Source organism: Thunnus albacares, chromosome 7 (assembly GCF_914725855.1).
Source record: "Thunnus albacares chromosome 7, fThuAlb1.1, whole genome shotgun sequence".
Lineage (NCBI taxonomy): Eukaryota > Metazoa > Chordata > Actinopteri > Scombriformes > Scombridae > Thunnus > Thunnus albacares.
In genome coordinates this window covers 5339021-5360405 of record NC_058112.1, presented here as the reverse complement: position 1 = coordinate 5360405, position 21385 = coordinate 5339021, and the positions used below count along the sequence as shown (strand labels likewise).

Below are 21385 nucleotides of genomic sequence, written 5' to 3'. Positions count from 1 at the left end.
GCATGCAGGAAGCAGTAGTTTTCTGCCTTATGAGATAGTTTGCCAATTAACCACCAGCTGTGAAGGCAAAGTGGCCGGCAGTAGTAGATTGTGGCTTTACTGACTGACCGCCATAGTGTAAATATAAACATCTGAATCAGGTTGTTAGTGGTGAAATCAGTCAGTAATTTTAAAGACCACAGGTACTGATTTCTCACAGTCATATCACCACGTGCTGTTAACACTTTAGTTTGGATTTCCCTGAAGTATCATGTTTATGTTGCTAATCAATGTGGAGGTTTTCCTAAGAGAATAACCACCGCATACACATCACTGTGGCAGCCTGGTTTCCCCAGATATCATCTGACTCTTCCATTGTAATGATGATAAGATGACTTTAGCACTTTAGCGTTAAATATCTTTTGGGGAGCAGACTCTTGAATGACATTAAATTATTTAAATTAATCTCAGGCTTAATTACTGTGTATGAAATATGTACTGACAACTAAAAATATCTGATGACATAAATCCAGTGTAGTGGAGGAGGATTAATCATCATGTCAAACTGTATAGAATTATCAGATGGAAAATTGGGATTAACAGTTGGAAAAGTGCTTTCAAATGAGCTGCTTGCTACAAGCAGAAAGCAGCTCTTAAATTCATAGCAGCTTTAGCATGGCAGGAGGTCATTTCTGCATTAGAAGTGCAGATTGACCCGTACTGGAAACATGTACAACAGTGTTTGTGAATTCTATGTAATCCTGAGCTCTCTCAAATTGGAGTATCAATTTAATGTGAATATGGATGTATCATTTGTGTATAAACAGGGGTCAGTCCTCTCTGTTTTCCACAAATATGAGATGGTGCAGTTAAAATTTTTAAATGTGATTTTTGAAATGCTTGGAAAAACAAAAGAAAATCAAACTATCTGCATGGCTACATAACGCCTTTCTACACCGGACATGTTTCAGTCGTGAGGTAGTGGTTGTGACATGGGAAGTCGTGTACATGATATGCTTGACGTTCAAGTGGTTAAGTCGTGAGAACACCGCTGCTAGGCAACATGGATGCCAAAAGACTCCTCATTGTTCTCTTGTCATTAATATTAACATAACTGTTGGCAACTAGAAGCCCCCAAGGACAACAATTTAGCTAGCTAGCAAGCAGGTAACGTAATGCAGGAAATGCAAAGGCATAATGACAGAAGAAAAAGTTGAGGCCGTTGGGAATATCAACATTTTCCTCAGACATAAAATTTCTAAGAAAAAATTGCAATATATTAACTTGCCAACCGCTAAAAAATGAACTTCCATTGCCTCCACCATTTCTGAAAACGTCAACATGTCACAACTTGTGAACTTGGAGCTTTCAGGAAATATCCACTTCCCAAGTCGTAACTATCACAAGAGTGTGACATTTCATACGGACTCTTCTCATGAACACGGTAAACACGACTCCATTTGAAGGCAGCAAGAGATGCTTGAAAAATGTTATCACTTACTCATTACATACTACTGATTAAAAAAGTGATTACGTTACTTTACTAATTACAGCAAAAGTAATTAGTGACATTACTCGTTACTTTTGTTACATTTTCTGTGTTTGACACATGTAGAAAAAGAAAAGGAAATGTGGTTTAACAAGCAGACAGCCGACAGTTTGGAGGCATTTACCACCATGATTGACCATCAGCAGCTAGCTTTATGTTAGCCCCAGTGATGAAGTTTCTCAGTTAAACCACATTGTTCTCATATCCTCCAAATCTGAACTAAATTCCAGCTGATTCCTGGATGTAGTCTTACCACTCGTTATCGTTAGCAAACCAGCCTAGAAGACACAACATGCAAATAACAACTATGAGTAACCTGCTGTTATATCTCTGTTCTTCAGTGGCGACTAATCACCAGGGTTGCTAGGTCCATGGTTATTGGGCTACTTTTTAAGTGTTGCCAGGTGGAATTTTTTGTCCACTGGTTGGGCAGACCTATTTTGCATGCAAATTACATGAATAATTTCTATAAATAAAAATACATATTTTAAATGAAATAATTTATTTATACCAAAATCCTACCAAACGGACTCCAGATCAGCATGTACATACACACCATCCATGTACTCACACACACACACACAAGATGTGCTGTAAGGCTCTCCACTGCCCAGCACCCACCTCTCAATCCCAACTCTGGAATACTGCTTTTAATGCTGGCACATTCACAGTGTTACTTTGTAGATATTACAATACATTTGGCAATGATAGCAATGCTGTTGGACTTAAAAGAAAGTGTATATGGTTTGGCAGAGGTATAATTTGAGTTCTAGTATAGGGCTGGTTTTGACACACAGACCTGGCTACCCTGCTAATCATATTCCACAACTCCAGCCTCCACATCTATCTAGTGTATGAGTGCAATTGTATCATGTACAAAATTCTTATGAAATTGCTATCTAGCATGTTGTTGACACATATCTGGAGTTAGCACATACCAGACCAGTCTGTCCACTGAAAGAGACCAGATATCAACCCTCTATCAAACTACTGGTAAAATGGCATACATGTCGACCTCCAAACTGACAAAGTAACAGTGTGTCACTAGGATTAGTAACTGTAATGTAATTACTCAATTTCACATTATAATCTCTTACACTACTTAGTACTGAAAGAGTAAAGTGGGTGTGTCGTGTAGGTTTTTCAAGACTGCAGATAGACCCTTCTCGAAAATCCACATAATTTACGTGCTGGTGCACATGCATGGTTACATATATACACCTTGACAGTTCATCTCTAAAAGGTGTATTTAATAGTAGTTTAGATACATTTTAAACCTTTGTTTCAAACCAGCCTGAGCTAGATGGGGTTGTTATCAGCATGCAGACACTTAGAGATATTGTCCACTCTGTGTCTCCATCAGGGAAAGAACTAAGCTCATGTTAGTCACAATAAAAGCACTTATTATTATACAAAAACTATAACTATAACTAACATTATAACAAATTTAGTAATAAGGAAATACATTTTCTTGAAGGTTTCTCATTAAAAGAAGATACTTTTTCTTGTTAAAATTAGATATTTTCACATTATAACAAGAGATGTAGGCATATATTTTTACTAAGGGTGGCAGTTCTGCTCTGCCATATGAGGGTGTTGCCCAGATCTGAATGACAGTGACGTTGATTTGTACTTCCAAAGCATGGAGCAGCAGCCAACGTCATAGATTTTTCAGGGAAAAATTCATTACTCCATTTTCTCTGAAAAAAGGCAAATAACTGCCTTTCCAATAAACACTATACAGTAGACTGGGACCAGAATCTATTTTTGTTTGTGTTAAGTTCATCTGTTGAGTGAAAATATGTATCACACAAGAAAAAATTGTATCTACTATGCAACAGACTGGTGCAGACTGATGGCAGATGCAGAGAGAAAGACAAAGGCTGAGTAAATGATAAAAAGCTACAGGTGAGGGAGGAAGAGAGCCGAGTGTGTGTCTCTTTAAGAGCTGGAGTGAGCTATTGAGCGGGAGGAGGAGGGGGGTTGGTTGGCTGCATTGGAACAGTCCTCTCTAATGAGCAGATTTTCTGAGAGAGAGAGAGAGAGAGACAAACACACATACACACACACAGACGGAGAGAGAGAGATACAGAGATCCAGCCATAGGAGGAGAAGAGATTGTAAGACCAAGACAGCAGGTAGGTAGGCAGGCTGTGCGTCAGCCGGCGCTCCATAGGGAAACATGGAGATGAGCAGGAGATGCTGAAGAGGACAGAACAGACCATAACAGGATCATATAGATGGATGTTATTTCATCAAGCAGGCAAACTGAAGGCAAGCCACGCAGAGGATAAACCACTTATGGACGCAGTGGATTAAAGACCTACAGACAGACTGAGAGAGAGGGAGAGGGGGAATAGGAGAAATTAATCAATTCAGTTGTTTAGTTTCATTGTCTGTGTGTGCGCACTTGCTGTCAGAAAAGCGTGTGTGTGTGTGCCTGCGTATAGAGTGTGCGTGCACAAGGCAGGAGACTGCATTGCTGCTCTCCAGCACCACAGGACAGACAAAAAAAAGCAGCCAAGCAGATTACCTTATATGTTTCCCCATTTTTCTGTCTCTCCCTCTCTCTATGCATGTGTGTGTTCCTTCGCTGTGCAATCAGGCACAGTGTGTGTGTGTGTATGTGTGTGAAGGCTGAGAATAAGAAGAGGATGGTGAAGCCTGAAGTGAGCTAAAGATTCAGAGTCTGACCTTAAATGGTCTTTTTTATCTGTCTGATCATCTGGAGCGGAGTCGAAGAAAAAATCAATTTCTGAGGAGAGGAGAGTCTTTTTTTGATTCATCACACAGCATGTCACAGCTCCAGTTGGGGCCTCTGTGCTGATCGGAGAAGCCGAGAAGGCTGGCTTCTATGCTGGAGGCTTTGAGGTTTGAAGGGTTGCCACCGGGGAAACTTCTCGGCTCTATACCCCAGAGAGGTGGAGGTATCATCAGGTAGGAGGCGGCTGAGAGCGGGGGCCTGAGTGGAAAGGAGGAGAGGAGTAGGAGGAAGAGTTGTGCCTGTGTGTCGAAGACTGTGTAGGCAAGCCGATGGCAGGCCGGTGGAGCTGCCTGATGGTTTAAACTCCTGCTGAGAGAGGACAATGGCAGCTCTGGGCCCACTCTCCTCCTCTCTCACCTGTATCTGCCACAAAGAAGCTGGGAAGTGCTAGCTGATGCAACAAAGAGCCCACCAAGAGGATGGTGTGAACACGTTCACGTTACCCTTTCCCACCACGCCGGGAGACTCCTGACACCCCTGTGAGGGCCAAGTTTTGTTGTTCACCTTGTTTCTCCTTTCTCTCCTCCGAACCAGCTGAAAACAGAGGGTGGCGTTTCTTGATTTGTGTGGGAGTTCTCGGCCCTTTCCTCCCACTCTCTCCTCCTCCTCCTCCTCCTCTTCCTCCTCCTCCTCCTCCTCCTCCTCCTCTTCACCCCTGACCTCACCAACCTCAAAACCCAGCTCCATGGATTGGTTCTAGCACCAACCTGTCCTTCTTTTTTCTCCCCTTGTTTTCTTTTTCTTTTCTTTTTCTTTTTGTCGAGGCTTCAGGGGAATTGCCAAGACCTGTTTCATGCATGTCCACTGGCGGCAGGTTCAACTTTGACGATGGGGGGTCATACTGCGGAGGGTGGGAGGAGGGCAAGGCGCATGGCCACGGGATCTGCACGGGACCCAAGGGCCAGGGCGAGTACTGCGGGTCCTGGGCCCATGGCTTCGAGCTGTTGGGCGTCTACACTTGGCCCAGCGGGAACACCTACCAGGGCACCTGGGCTCAGGGCAAGAGACACGGCGTGGGCGTCGAGAATAAAGGCCGCTGGGTGTACAAGGGCGAGTGGACGCACGGCTTTAAGGGACGCTACGGGGTACGGGAGAGCACGGGGACGAGCGGGAAGTACGAGGGGACGTGGAACAACGGGCTGCAAGACGGATACGGAACAGAGACCTACTCGGATGGAGGTAAGAAGGGGAGGCGGGACACACACAGGCAGATGCATTGTGGGTGTCTTGGGGGTGGGTTTGAGCGTGTGTGACAGAATGCATGTGAGGATGTGTGAACCAAATGCCTGTCAAGGAGCGATATTTGAGAGTGACTGACAACTGTCCTCTGCAAAAACTTGTTAGTGGAGAATGATTGACAGCTGGTGACAGTTACAGAGGTGACAGATGTGCAATAGGAGGAGTTTGTGTAGAGGTCTTCTTGGGTCATCGTTTCCTCTGCCGCGCCTTGTTGACACACACACACACACACATGCACACACACTCATGCAGAGACTGGAGGTTGTATCAGGACACAGCTTGAAAAATGATTCTCAATCTCTAATTGTTCATCTTTCTGACTTTTCCTTCCTTTGTCCCTTCCCTCCCAACCCTCACCCCTCAACTTAGTGTATAAGGACACACTGTGTATTTGGAGGCCTCCTTCAATTCAGGCCATGCAGTCTTAAGGGATGAATAAAAGGTTAGCAGGACAAAGGACGGCATCTCCCAAGTAAAAAGTCCCAGGAAAACAAAGTGTTTCAGAAAAAATCTGTCTTTACCCTTTATTTCCCTACTTACCGTTACTGTCCTAGTGTACAATGTTTTATTACTCCTGTATGTTGTAAAATATTTTATGAAATACACCACAGTCCTGTGGGGGTGTCGGAGGCTAATTTCAAAATATTCTTTTACCACAAATGTGATGTTGTGGTTTTTAGTTATTCCTCATAAGACTTTAGAGTCTTTAGAGAGCATATTGTTTACAATGTTGTTAGCATGTTAGCTACTACTTACTGAGCAAAAAGCACAGCTGAGGCTCATGGGAATGCCATTTGTTTTGCAGGTATTTGGTCATAAACCAAATTATTAGATATATTAAAAGTTTGACCTGATAATGGTGCCAGATGAAAGGAGATCAAAGTTATTACAATACATCTTCTGGGGATCATGAATGTCTGTACCAAATTTCATGGCAATCTAATCCAATGGTTGTTGAGACATTTCAGTAAAAACTACGTCAATCTCATGCTGGCACAAAAGGAAAAGTCACAGGATCACCAACAACACAAGGCTTCATCCTCTGGCAACCATCTATACAAAATTTGGGCCAATCCACCCAGTAGAAGTTGAGATATTTCAGTCTGTGGTAAAGTAGCGGACCAGCCAACAGACAGACATCTTCATCCTTAGAGTCATGCACCTCGAATTGCTAAAAGCCAAAACAAGTATCTTATGGGAGAAATTTCCAGAAAAATGTCATTGCAATATTATTATGAAACCTACAATTATTATGTCCCTGAATCTGATAGTGTTGCCAAATCAAGCGTTAGTCACTTTAATAATCTATCTATGATTAGTGTTATTTTTTCATTTGACTGCAGTAAACATCAATTACGGCAACAAAATGTGCAATTCTTATCTTTTATGATTCACTAGATAAAATCCAAGCCCATTCACACATGTAAACACATTTAAAAGACTGCATTTTGTAGAATGTCTCTTGCAGTGACTATCAGTATGTGATCTTGCCCTGAAATTGAAATCAATGCCATCAATGCACTTTGAGTCTCTTAGTTCAGTCACTGTTAATGAGGCAGACACCATATGGATTCCTGTGTAAAAATAGAAACACACACCCGTGCATACATATCGTGCGTGCAAAAATGCACACACAAGAAACCCGGCAGTATGTGTGTGAGCTGAGCAACAGAGCTGATGGTAGCATACATGCAGTTTAAGCCTTGTTACATAACTCTACAACTAGCAGGCCGCTTTACAAAGCTGGTTTGGACCACACACACACTAGCACACACACTATCCCGAGCAGCCGAATGATATCTGCAGACCAAACTTGTTTGAGGGGTTGAATCAGGACAAAGGAGGAGAAGTCGGCTTGATATATGACCAGACAGATGGGATGGACGGTTGGACAGGGGGAGGGAGAGATGGATCGACATATGTACAGATTGATGGATGAATGGATCAGTTAAATGACAAACAGATAATGAAAAGACGGCTGGCTGGACGATAATCATGATTATTATGAGAGACACTTTCTAATCAGGAGATGAGTGAGATCATGTACATTACAGGGAAAGTCGGAAATGGACGGCAAAAACAAAGTGATAAGAAATCCTCCTAGAAAAGAGACATTGTAGCTCTGTGAAGTGTTTGAACCCACATACTGTAAATGCAGCAGAGATTGGCCTAGTTATGAGTGTTTATCTAGCTCCCACAGTACACAGTGTCCTTATTAAAACAGCTTGTATTTGTCCTTAATATAAATCTATGCGGTAATAAAAAGTCATATAGAGCTAAAATGTTGAGGAAATTACTAAACCAGAGCATGACGCCACAGAATTAACCTGAAAGATAATAAGAAATAACCTCAAACTGATGAATACACAAGTGTCCCAAGAGGGAATGTGTTTTTTTCCGATAATGATCTGTTAGATGTATAGTCTGTCTGCAGGATAAGCCTACTAACAACTAACATATCTCTTTCTAGTGATTTTCACATGGCACATTTTCATCTCAGGGTTATCAGCTAATTTTGTCTCTTTTCACACTTTAACAGTTAGCGTTATTCTGTGTTCTTCAACAGTCATGGATGTGTAACTCCAGAACACAGCTGTTGTGAAACCTGAAGGTGAGGAAGTTTCTAAGATTAAATAAAATAAGACAATCCTTTATTAATTCCACAGTGGGGAAATTTGCAGTGTAACAGCAGCAAAGGGGATAGCACAATAGCAAGGAGCATCAGTAAAAAAAAAAAGCAAGATATAGTAAATAAGTAAACAGACATTGCACAGTGTACTATACATTATACACCGATATTGCACATGAGTGAGTTGCTCTAGAAGTGTGCTCTGTCTTGGTACAGCTGTGGACATGATAGTTGTCTCACAGGGGTTTACACAGCTGAGGTAAATGATAATGATACTCACAATGTCCGTATTAGATAAAACACATGTAATGCTTTTCACAAATTTAAACTAAACACTATAGTGAAGCATTGTCTGACAAACATCGTTTTACATATGAGATTTGACAGCTTGGACCTGTTGTAGCTTTAAAGCTACATGAATCAGTTTTGGCCAGAGTAAAGCCAGTGAACAGAAACACTGACCTGACTTTATCACCTCATAAAATTATTACGGCTAACGTGTTAGCAAACAATTGCTTAGCTTTCACACATTCAGCAGAGGCAAAACATAGTATTCATTTTGAGTCGTGTTTTTGGGTACCTGACAATTTAAGTCTAATGGCGCTCTACATTTTGTTGTGTTTTGGTCTCAAGGAAAGTAGCTATATACTGTTTACGGAAATGAAAATAGATTTTTTTAAGTTCTTCACCAGTGAGTTGCTAACGTTGCCTGTCTGCCACTGCCATCTGTTTGGTAGCTGGGCAGCCAGCATATGGTGGTTTTCTGTTTCTGATGAAACAGATTGATTGGACAGGTAAAACTAAAGGTGAATATATAAAATCAAAACAAAGAGCTAAAAAAAGAGTTGGGTGATAATTTTCTGTTGGTTCAGCTGTATGAATGACTTCTTTCACATTACACATCATCATTAAATTCAGTGTCAATGTTAAAGAAATATTGAATAATGGCACTTTATGGTAAATAGTGGTAACAGTTTTTTTATCTACAGTATTTTGATTTGTTAAGTTACATGAATTATATTGTGGTTGTTCAGTCATGTAAGAGTTACCATTGCAAAGATTGTTCACTGCTGCCATCTCACATCACCATGTGTTGGTTTAGTATACGTGGCAATGGAACATGGAGATTTATCTGGGAGACAGCCATATTATTTATAGTTGCAATGAGCTGAATAACTTATTAGGAATATACTTGTTGATAGTTTGTCGCATAAATTGCCCAGGCTTTGAAATACAATAATGACCGATAAATTATCAGCTGAATTTGTTCTTAATGAACAAAAAAACTGAAACCTAAGATTGTCATGAAACTCATCAGTCAGTCATTTTGGATTTAATGGATCTTAATTCAGTTTAATTTACTTTAATGCAACATATAAGTGGTCAAATAACAACAGGTAAAGAAAGGTCCAAGTTAGCAATACAGCTTCACTGTTCTTGATAAATAAGATATTAAGTTGGGCATAAATTGTGCAGAGTGTAATCAACATCACATATTAAGACTATTTGATTGTGAAATGAAAATGACTTTTTGAATTTTTGAATATGATGTTAATATGTCTAAATATCTTTAGCTTACAGAATGAAACTCTGCCATGAAAAGGTCATGTTCATCTGATATGTTACTCTCAGATTAAAGCTGATAGTTTACATTGCAACCTCAGGGCTCTGTCATGTCCAAAGCAATAAGAGCCAGGAGCCAAAAAATTCAGAGATGCTCTTCTGCCTACGTACTTTTGGAACAAGCTGTGCACTTTAGAGCCAGCTACATTTCCCACAGTCAGGTCTAAACTGACTGCCAGTCCCACTCTCCCCTCCGCCTGCACCTGATGCCACATTTCTAGGAAACACTCTATCTTATCACTGCTGTTTAGCTTTTCATTCCTCTCCTACGTTTGCCAACATCCCTCTCTGCTCTCCTCCCACCTCGCTCTTTCCTCCCTCGCTTCGCTGCATTTCCACGGAGCTGCTCTGTACAGTAGGGTTTCCATAGCAACGCACACCGACATGCAGCAGGTCAGCGTGTCACGAGGGACTCAGTGTTCCTTGCTGCTATTGGCTGCCTGGCCGGCTTTACCGGGCTCTGATTGGCTGGGTTGGCCTTCCGGGCTAATGGTGTTTACTGAGATGAAGAGCTAAGCTGACTGATTACTAACCATACACATACACACACACACACACACACACAGAGGAAGAGAGAGGGTGAAGTAGAAAAATGAAAAGAGAGCAATAAACAAGTTCAATAATCGTTTCGGTGAGAGATGAAGTGAGTCACAGCGAGAGGCAGAGATTACTACTGCTAAAGATTACAGCAATAGTAGTTGTTGCGTCTAACTACCTAATACCACCACACACTGTCAAACACACAACGACTTTACTGAAATGCTAAAAAGAAAAGAAGAAATGTGACAGCATTTATGATTAGGCACATCCAATCACAGATGCTTCATTACACAAGGCTTATGACAGAAGCATCCTGGAACCTCCTTCCTGTCCCCCAGCTGTTGGCAGATACACTACAACAATAATTGTCCAACATTAACATGTCTTGCTAGCTTGCTAAAGGCTGCTATCAGTGCAGTAATTATTCCAGCTCTGACCATGTTATGTAATCTGACATAAAAATAATCCCTTTTTGTGTTTAAAAACACCCAGCAACTACGTACAATCATTTATTATCTACACTGTTGAAATAGGTGGCTGAGGTGAGAAGCCAAATGATGTTAAAGTTCTGCTTCCTTTCAGTCATGTAATGTAAGACATGAGCTTTGGAAGCTGGATGATAGGTGTAAAACACAAGAGAATAATATTTGCAGCCTATTTGAGTGTGGGAGGACTACTTCAACTACTTACAGTGTGACTCTGTGTTTTCTACAATCCTCTAAGACTTCTCTCTGGACCACTCAACCATGCAAGTCTATGTTCATACTGGAAGTCTTGAGGAGCCATTTTTAAGCTGCTTCCTAAAACCTTCAATACAGTATGTCACTAGTCAACCTTGCCTCCTAGAAATGATCTTCATATACAACTTAATTGCAACAGCAAATACGGGTCAGGTAGCTTCATTCATTAAAAAAACGTTACTTGTGAACATAATCCAGGCAGTGATTACGTTTGCCAAAGCAATGTAATTGGGAATGCAATTTATTGAAACATAATGAAGGTAATTTCTAGGAGACAGGGTTGCACCAGGGTATCATGGCGGACAACAATGCTATGTTTATCAGTTTCACATATACTTTGAACATTGAACATTGATCTTAAAACATTTTTTTGCACAGACACGCTGTAGACTTGAAGAAGTCTTGTTAAGAAGTCTTGTTTAAGACAAGACCAAGTCATATTGTATGAGGTCAGAGTTTCAGATAACACCAATGGGTCAGGTTTCAAGTCCCCCAGTCAGCAAACATGGCTCTAGGTGCCTATCAACCTCAAGGGTGCCATTGACCTCTGACCTCTCTGTGGAGGAGGGCAAAGGAAAAGGTGTTGTTTGTGCTTTTGACACTGGGCAAGAATGCTATGCTCTAGATTTACACTGTACTTATGTATTATGCCTATGACACCCCTCTTGGGTCGCCAAGAGAAGCTATCCAGACATCCATATTCTTGGCTTTGTTTCTAGTTGGCTTCAGATATACCATCCTTCTAGTGTCTGCTTCTAGGTCCTGGCGGGGGCTGCAACTAACATTTTTTTCTTTATTGATGAATCTGCTGATCATTTTTTCGATTAAGATGAGAGTGAAAAATGCCCTTCCCAATTTCCCAGATCCCTAGATACATCTTCAGATACCTTGTTTTGGCAGAGAAATAGTCCAAAATCTAAAGAAAGTCAATTTAATATCATTTAAGAGGAAATAAAATAGTGAATCTTAACATTTGATTAACTGAAATGAGCAGATTTTGGGCATCTTGCTTAACAAATTACTTGACAGAGTACCTTCATCTTCTGATGAAGAGCCAATTTGGGCTTAAAGGTTGGACTTTTTCTAAAAGGGAGTTGAGGGTTGACTACAGGGTTGTGAGTTCCTGGGAAGCAAAACTATCTTCCTTTACTTGCCTGATCTTTTCTGTCTTTTCTGATGCTCTTCTTAACTGACCTATTAACATCAGTGTTGTAAACCACATGTGAACATTAAAGGTACCCTGTAGAGTTTTTGATAACTTGCAGCTAGGGTTCCTCATTTGTTTGTATCTCCTGCACTTGCACAAGGACACATATGCATGACCACAATCCTACAGTGATGCATTACACTTTGCTTCCAGCAGTTTCACTCTAGTTTGCTCATCTACACTTGCTGCTGAGAACATGCCAAGAAATGTAACAACTTGCCAACAAAAGGCAGAAGAAGACTGCTAACTAGCAAACACAGATGTAAACAATGCAGGACTCAGAATATTTGTAAAATCAGCTCCACAAATGTCTTGTGAGGAAGGAAATGCATTCAACATGTTTGTTGGGCCTCAAGGATACACACAATACGTTTTGGTGACAAACATTGAATGTAAGTATAGACGTGTTTGTTTACGTGAAAACTCCACAGGGTACATTTAAATCCATCCTCATATTTGGTGCTCTTGTTCTAAGTAAATACAGTATGTTTTTTGGGTAAATATTCAGTGATGTCAGCTGCTCATTTGTTATTAATGGTCCTGTAGATATTCTTGCCTTCCACATGATGTCCCGGGTACCTTCCTCCCGCATATACGTGTAAATGATTTGAGTTAAAGAGGTGTAAATTAAAATGAACAATTTCTACATTGAGAACTGTGAACTATAACATACTATGAAGTCATCAAAACAGGGAACCATTGGTTACAAAATGACAAGCAAGAGCGGACATTTTCAAATGTTCTGGTGCATGCCACCATGTTACCATGGCTCTTTTTCATGAAATTTTTTAGCAGATAAATAATCCTCAAATGGAAATCTGAAAGACTTAGACAGAAAAAGGGCCCAAGCAAAATCTCTTAAACGGATAACGGTCCCACACAGTGATTTATGCAGGCTGAGGTTTAGCTTTGAACTGACTTCCCTTGCTTTCAGTGCTCAGTGATTTAAACATAGTTTAGCTTGTCTGTCTGCATGCCGGTTCAGCGTATATGCTACGTGTCTGTCTAGCTGTTTATCCTGCCTGTCTGTTTGGCTTGTTGCCCGTCAGATGTCTTGTCTACCTGTCTTTACTTTTGCCTGTGAAACTGTTGCTTTTCTCCTCAGCTGATGTGTCTGGGTTACCTGATCCTCTGGGCTATCCTGGCAAATTTGCCTCTCTCTCCTCTCCTGTCATTTTAACTGGACAAGTTAAGCAGTTTTAGTTGTACTACAGTGGCATCATTTCCTAACAAGTGATACAATATAAATCCACTGGCATTCACAGACAAACACTTACACATTTGTAGTGCATTAAACTTTCTTCTTTCTCCTAAAAGCAATGCCCATTATGCCCACACATCAGTTTAGAAATAAGTGAGAGAATGAAAATCCACCTCCTCAGCATTTGTACATCACTTTTTTGATTTCCTTCAGACACACTCCAATTGTACAGTGAAGTGTGTATTCAGAAGTGTCACTTGTATTCTGCTTTGGTGTTGTTTTTTTTTTTTTTTTTTTTCCCAGGTCCAGTGTTAATACGCACCTCCTCCACTACCATAACAACCCCACTGCAGGCTTTAGCTTATGTAATGGTGTAATGGGAGTGGTTTGATGTTTGTAGTGAGGATTAGTGGGGCTGTCTGAAACATGAAAACTCCAAATATCTATCTTGGAAGTCTGCCCTGCACCACTAATACAGTACTAACTGGATGTACTAATGAGGGAGTTTGCCCAGGAAGCACTTGCGGTGGCATAATGCTGCAACTTCCCCTAAACTCTTCATTATTAGGGACTGTAAGAAAATTAATAGCAAGGGAGGGGGGCCAGAAAAGGTGTAGTGTTATATATCCTTTTATTGTATTAATGAAGTCTTTTTGCTGAAGGGAGGGTGGTCTGACCGGTATGGGAGATCAGCAGAGGATCTTTTAATTTTTTCTGTTAATTAATTAACCTATTAAGTATAAATGTGAAAGAGCCCCTCCAGACATGTTTTAAGACATTTAAAAATACTCTGCATTGAATAATAATAATTTGTTTACAACAGGAGGAGGAAGTGGTGCATGGCTCTGATGGCCCATACGACAGGTGCTCTTTAGTGGGGCTGGTAAAAGTACAAAAAACAAAATCCAGGAAGTCTTGCTTGACATTCACTATATTATTTCACCTGAAGATGAAGTGCCTTAGTTTTTTTCCATGGTTGTCTGAACTACTTGAGGACAAATGTCAAGCAAGACTTCTTGGATTTTGTTTTTTGTACTTTTAATAATTTGTGTCAGACATGGTTTTTCCACAAAAAATTCAATTACCTAGTTAGAAATTACATCTCCTCCTTCTCCCTCATAAAAAAAAAGTTTAACTGCTGAACACAAGATGTGTCCTACTTCACTGTAATGTCCATTCTCATTGTTTGTGTACTGGAGGCCTCGGGTTCTACACTTTCAACTTTCTTCCTTCAGCAGAATGTGAAAACAGCCTTCTAGTGTCAAACTTAGCGCAAAAATCATTCTGCACAGTGAAGCTCAAATATCCGACTAAAGTAAGAAAAGAAAAACACATTTTTGAGAGGAGGAGGACTTCTAGGGTACACCATCTGAAATTCTTTATGCTATGCCTCTTCTAGTTATTAATGGTGAATTGACTTGTACCAATACTATTAAATTATTTTGAGATATTGGAGTGAGTGTACTGGGAATTCTTTTGCAATAGGTGAGGGTGCAAATATAATATATTAAAAAAGAGAAAGAAAGTTTCAATCTCCTTCACCACCCACCATCATTTTTATACAGTCCCTTATTATTATTATTATTATTGTTGTTGTTATGTGAATTAATTACTATTACAATTACAAATTTCCACTGAAACCTCCATTGGCACAAACGATTTTAGACATGAAGAAAAAAATGTCTGAGAAACTTGGCTTTGTGTTGTCTAATGTTTCTCTCCCTCCCCATCTCTTGCACATACACAATTACAAACACTCCTCTGATATGCAAGTGCTGACGTGGTGAAACAACACATTAAAAATTCATAAAATAACCAACTTCAACTCCTTCACAGCCCATCTTGCACCATCCTCTCTCTTTCTCACTGCTGTGCTTCACAAATCAATATTTTGAGGTGTGAAGTAGTAGCCCAGACTAATATGCACTACCATATTTTCAAGCATTGTCACCACAATAGTCCAATTTTTAAAAAAAGATATTCTGCAAAAAAAAAAAGAACAGTACAGTTCAAAATTTTGAGATTTTGACATGTGTCTTCTAGTTATGTATCCTCAGAATGAAATACGGACCTTAAGAGACAGATGGTTTTTAACCTAGAAACAGAGAACAGACGCGCGCATTTGTTAAAGAGACAATTATGAATTCAGCCTGGGGGTTGGCGCGTGATCAAATCGCTGTGCCTCTGTGATGTTTCCGCAGCTTTGATCTCTCCATGTTAATTCTTTCCGTGCGGCTGCCTCGTGCCCGCAGTAGCCTTGGCCTGGGTTATAGGCCCATATGATTTGAGAGTGCTTCCTGTTGGCCTCCAGGCAGAATCAGTGAAATTGTTTTGGCATGCGAGTTGTGAAGCGGATTCTCCTCGCGACTGTAGGCCTGGGGTTGAGGCCTTTATATACCCTGAAGTTTTGTTTTTTTTTCAATACAACTGTGACAAGTTCATAGTGAAAATGAAGGAGAGGAGGTTAACCTACTCTGCTGTTGCATGTCTCTCCAGTCAGCCTTTTTTGTTATAAAGATGCAGTCGTAATACAACAATTTACTGCTTTTTGGCTGATGTTCATGTTTTCTAGAGTTTCCATGTAATGCGCTGATTTCTCATAAAAACAGTTTGTTGGGGTAATGGATTCAATTTTGAAGGAAGAACCACCAACCGCCTGCTCCTCAGATTGTATTTTTCAGCACCATGGAGAGCGACAGGCAGACATTGGAAAAGCAGCCTAGTGGCCCACTGAATATTTTATTTACTCTGGCATCACTGATTGAGGGTGGTATATGCTTCCAAGAAATCATGAAAAAGCAAAAACCCACACATTGCTTGACAGATATTTATTCAGTTACATATTCAGTTGCCATTTTCTTAGGTACACCTGGTGTAAACTAAAGCGGTCTAATACAACAGCCCAGAATAAATCCTTCTTTCATGAAAGTTAGACTGCTCAGTTCTGTTGAGACTGTTTTAAGGAGGTAATGTTTCAACTTTATGGTCATATTTGGAAGTTGTAGGTTGTGATGGTGTTTACCTATATTGTGTTATACCGAGAGGTTTATTTACTATGTGAAGTGGTCTAAATGTTGTAGACAAAATATTAGAGACACTTAGGTAGCTATAGACTGACTCTATAGATAGACTATCTAAAAACTGAGAGTAGTTTCATCCAATGCTTTACAAATGAGCGACAAATATGTGTAAAATAGTTAGTAAATCTGTGGGAGTATACTAAATCTATATAACATCTCTCATTCTTCCTCGATTCCTACACAAAATATTTACTGGGATGTGTGACAAGTAAACCTCTTTGCAACATCCCCAAATCTGGAAATCTGAAGTCACAGACGGCTGGTTTCTTTTTCCATTATTATAAAATTGTAAGCTGTAAAATAAAAGTAAAGAAAAAGTGGAGAGTGTCCCAAATAATTCCATACTATATACGAAATGTATACAGTATATACTACATACTAAACTTTACAGTATGCGTTTTTTGCAGAAATCATACTAAAATAACAGTTTATGGTAACTAGTATATTATAAAAAAATACATTAAAATTTAAAACTAAAAACATTATATAATGTGATGACGAGACTGACACCACTCTCATGTCTGTACATTAAATATGAAGCTACAGCCAGCAGCTGGTTAGCTTAGCTTAGCATAAAGATTGGCCTGGCTCTGTCCAAAGGCAACAAAATCTGCCTAACAGGAGCTCTAAAGCTAATTTATTAACTTGTTATATCTTCACGATTTACGGGTGGTTATGTGTTGGACTATTTCTTGGCCAGGCAACCTCACAGTGAAGACAAGACTACAGATAAAAATCTGGCACATAAGCCCCTGTAAAACTTTGGTTTGTGAACGATTAAACAAACAAGATTAAACATGTCAATTATTGAGCTTTAGAGGTCCTAGTACAGTAGCCGCATTTGTTACCTTCTCACACTCACACACATTCAAAAATCACATTTTTCTTTTGGTATGCTTACTGACTATTTTGAGTGTATTTCATAAAACCTGCTTAGAATTAGTATGTCACACAGAAACACAGGTGATGTCTGTCTCCCCTCTTCTGTTGCCTTCTGTCTCACTCTCCTGCCCATGCATTGTGGCGGCAATTTAATGAAATGGTAATCTTGTCACACTGTTGCACGGGTGTTTGTGTGTGTGTGTGTATGTGTGTTCTTTGATCTGTCTGTCATATGTTCGTACAGCTGTGTACTGACATGATTACAAAGACCTGACCAGATGTGCTGGCCAGCTGTCTTTGACATAGACCCTGTTTCTGTTTCTGTGTGTGTGTATGTGTATGTGTGTGTGTGTGTATGTGTGTATGAGAGATAAGAGGTAGTCCTAATGACAAGGGCAGGACCAGATTCAACAACACTTCTATGTGCTTGTTGTGCCTGCGTGAGTGTGTCTTAGATCGTAAGCAAGAATACGATTGGCTCATAAGATTCATTCAGCACTTCCCACTTCACTGACACTTGAGCCCACAAGGGAAATGTTTGTGTGTGTGTTTGTGATAGAGATGGAGAACGTGGTTGCAGTCCTTATATGGTCATGTAGTTTGGTTAGAGCGAGTGCGTTTGCTACAGAATGAATCAGAGTGCTGTTACATCAGAGGTACGGGCAGGCGGGATGGATCACTCCTATTGGAACACACACTTCCGTTTGAGTGTGTGTGTGAGGGAGAGGAATGACGGAAACACACACAGACACTCAGATGCCCTACTTTTCAGCAACATGGAGATATAAGGACTATTATGCAGCAGTGAGTGCGGGTAGTGCAGTGAGACTTGGTGTGAATGAATGAGAATGGATGGACTGACAAGAAGAGGCCACTCCCACGTACTACTCCTCAACTTATTACTTATACATAGTTTTATCAAAAATACAACTGTACACACATCACAGAGAGACAAAGTCTTTTTCAGGTCAAATTGTCGGTAAGGATGACTTTCACCAAACATGGATAAGAAATATATAATATAGTTGAAACAATTGTGATGTAGAATTTAAGAGGAAAGAAGTTTTGCTGCACAACACCCTGTGGTTTCCAGAGCTCTGTATTCACTCCTTCACTGTTCTAGTCAGGACATTCTATGTTGAGGACAATAGTGTGGCAAAATGGTAAAATGAACTTTTTTTTTTTTTTCCAACACTACATTGGTCACACCTAATCCATCCATGGCCGGATTAGCCTGAAGGGGAGACTGGGGGGGGGGGGGGGGGGGATAAATTTGCTGTTGGTCCCCTATTGACCCCTCGTCCCTCCTCCCCTACACATATTTATTCAGCAATATTCAGCAAGCGAGCACAATATAAACTAAAATACAAGAATAAAGATGTTGAAACTACATTTGGATGCAAGGCCTTTCACAAGACTATCCTGGTTCCAGACCTCCAAGTCGAAATCCATATCTTCGATTTGCTCAGTTATTCAGGTCCGATTCAAGTCTGGTGATATGCCCATGTCTCCTCTGGTTAGAGAAACAGTTGACCAATCAGAGTTTAGTAAGCAGGATTAAGAATGGGGATGCCATATTCCTACATTGCTATTTTTCCTACGAAAAATAGCGACAGAAAAGTGGTGACAAGCATGGGTTAGACTGACATAGTTATACGGATTGTTGTCAACTTATAAAACAACTTTTAACTGGACATATTTCCTTGATCAATGTGAAAAAACATTAAGTTAACTGCTTCCAGCAAACATTACTGCTTGTCTAAGCTAAGCCAATGCAAAGGGCACTAGATCAGCAAATCACAACTTGTTTTGGACAAATCCCCAACTTGTCATGAGCAGCTCATAGGTCAATCATTCAGATGAAGTGAGCAGCCCTGACTACCAGTTTCTTGCAAGAGAAGAACAGACAACCAGGCAAACCAAAGCAGGTCAAGGGGCCTTGACAATTTTAGCTGAAAATGTTAGCGGGACAGATACGTCACTAGTGACCGTTTGGTTTGAGCAAAACAATACAAAAACATGATTCCCAAGTGACCTGTATCAAAGGAGGTCCTTAGTGTATTACTGTTTTGTTTTCTACCAGTTATCCTGTATATGCGACGCCACATGTAAAATCTTGTTAAATGATCATGCCTAACACAGAAAAAGTATAACTATTAAAGTTGTTCTCTTCTTTCTCTAGGAACATTTCAGGGCCAGTGGGTTGGTGGGATGCGACATGGCTACGGCGTTCGTCAGAGTGTCCCCTACGGCATGGCGGCTGTCATCCGCTCCCCGCTCCGTACCTCCATAAACTCTCTCCGCTCCGGTTCGGAGCACAGCAACGGTACAGCTCTGCTAGACCGGACCGGGGCGGTGGTTCCTGTTCCTCCTCCTGTTCCGGGTACTCTGTCCACCAGCGTCTCCATGTGCAGCACAGGCAGCAGCGGCAGCAGCCCTGCAGTGTCTCGTGGAGGCTTCGTACTGACGGCACACAGTGAGGCTGAGCTGCTGAAGGGGAAGAGGAAGGGCGGGCTGTTCCGGAGGTCCATCCTGTCTGGGCTCAAGCTGAGGAAGTCCGAGTCCAGGAGCTCCCTGGCCTCCCAGAGGTCTAAACAGAGCTCGTTCAGGAGCGAGGCTGGGATGAGTACTGTGTCTTCTGCTGCATCTGATATCAACTCTACTATCAGGTAATAACATAATGGAGGGGTATGATGGGGCAAGCTCTACTGAAAGTCAGGTAGCAGTATGGTCTATTAGTTAGTGAGGTTGTTGTCAAACTGAATATCTAGAAGCTCTGACTTTTTATTGCAACCAAGGAATGACTTCCATATTGGACACCTCACAATTTATGTCCAATACCAACATTCATTGCTAGTGCAGGAGGTATGTTGAGTGTGTGAAGTCTGACTGATGTGAATTCGCAGCCGGTCACAAACCTACAATTAATGTTTGCACCTTTACAGCTGCAGAGAGTCCTTAAAGGTAAAGATAAAATGACATGTGCACAGACATTGAATGTTGCTGCAAGCTGTTAGCCTATATCAACATCTATTCAATGTAAGGGGCTTTGTAGGTAGTAGCTTATTTATTTCAATCAAATTGTTAAAATTATTTGCCTACTATTTGTTAACTGAACAACAAGTATAAAGATGTTTCCCCTTCACTGATGATTGAAAGTTTCTTTCAAGAGTGAGAATGCAATGAGTGGCATTCAGTGTGTCAGACACCATCTCTAACTTGAGGTAATAAAATGAATGAAAGTGGGGCAAAAGGTAGGTAGGAGAGGACAAGGAGGGATGACGCACTAATAAAGGGAACTGTCCTTCATTTGGAGGACATCAAGGTAACAACAAGCATCTGTTCTACTTAAGAGTCTTTAAAGTGGATTGGCATGCAGTCCAGAGTGACCTGTACGTTAAAAGGTCAGTTTACTGGGCAGCTGGCCTCGTGCCTGATGAAAAGTTTCCGAGTTTTACAATGTGTTACCTGGTGATAAGCCTGTTATCTTTGTCTCTCTGCTCTGCTGTAGGCCCACTACGTTTGTCTTTTTACATTTACTGGCCATCATATTGGACACACTAGCTTAGAGTCAGAGAGTAGACATGCTGGTGGGTACTTAAAATTACAAATGAAAAGTAAAAGCCAGTTTTGGTTATTGTGTATTGCTGCGTCTTTGGTTTGCATGTGGTAAATCCAGTCCCTACCACTGTAAAATTCCAAATTCCAAGTATGCTGGATTGAGGTGACTTATTTTTAAAGGCACCAAGTACATACAGTCACTGGATGCTCACGACAAGAGTCAGCAGCTCTTAACCTGTTTGTTGGCAAAGGGCTGACAGCAGCTTATCAGGTCTGATTAATTATTGGAAAGACTGATAAGGAGAGAAACTTCTAGGTTTGTAGTCAGCGTGTTATTTCCATCCTGCTACTGTAAACATGTAGAGAAGAGCTTCTGTAAAGGCTCACGTAT

At 40.7% G+C, this 21385-nt stretch overlaps 1 protein-coding gene across 1 annotated transcript in view; it reads left to right on the top strand.

Annotated features, from left to right (window-relative positions):
• Positions 1-3264: 3264 nt before the first annotated feature.
• The window catches only part of jph3b (junctophilin 3b), a 52667-nt gene continuing 34546 nt past the window's right edge, over positions 3265-21385 (top strand). The window contains exons 1-2 of the mRNA XM_044357765.1: positions 3265-5471; positions 19616-20102. Of these exons, the coding sequence (XP_044213700.1) occupies positions 5090-5471; positions 19616-20102 (869 nt within the window). The 5' untranslated portion in view covers positions 3265-5089. The remainder of the gene's footprint in view (positions 5472-19615; positions 20103-21385) is intronic.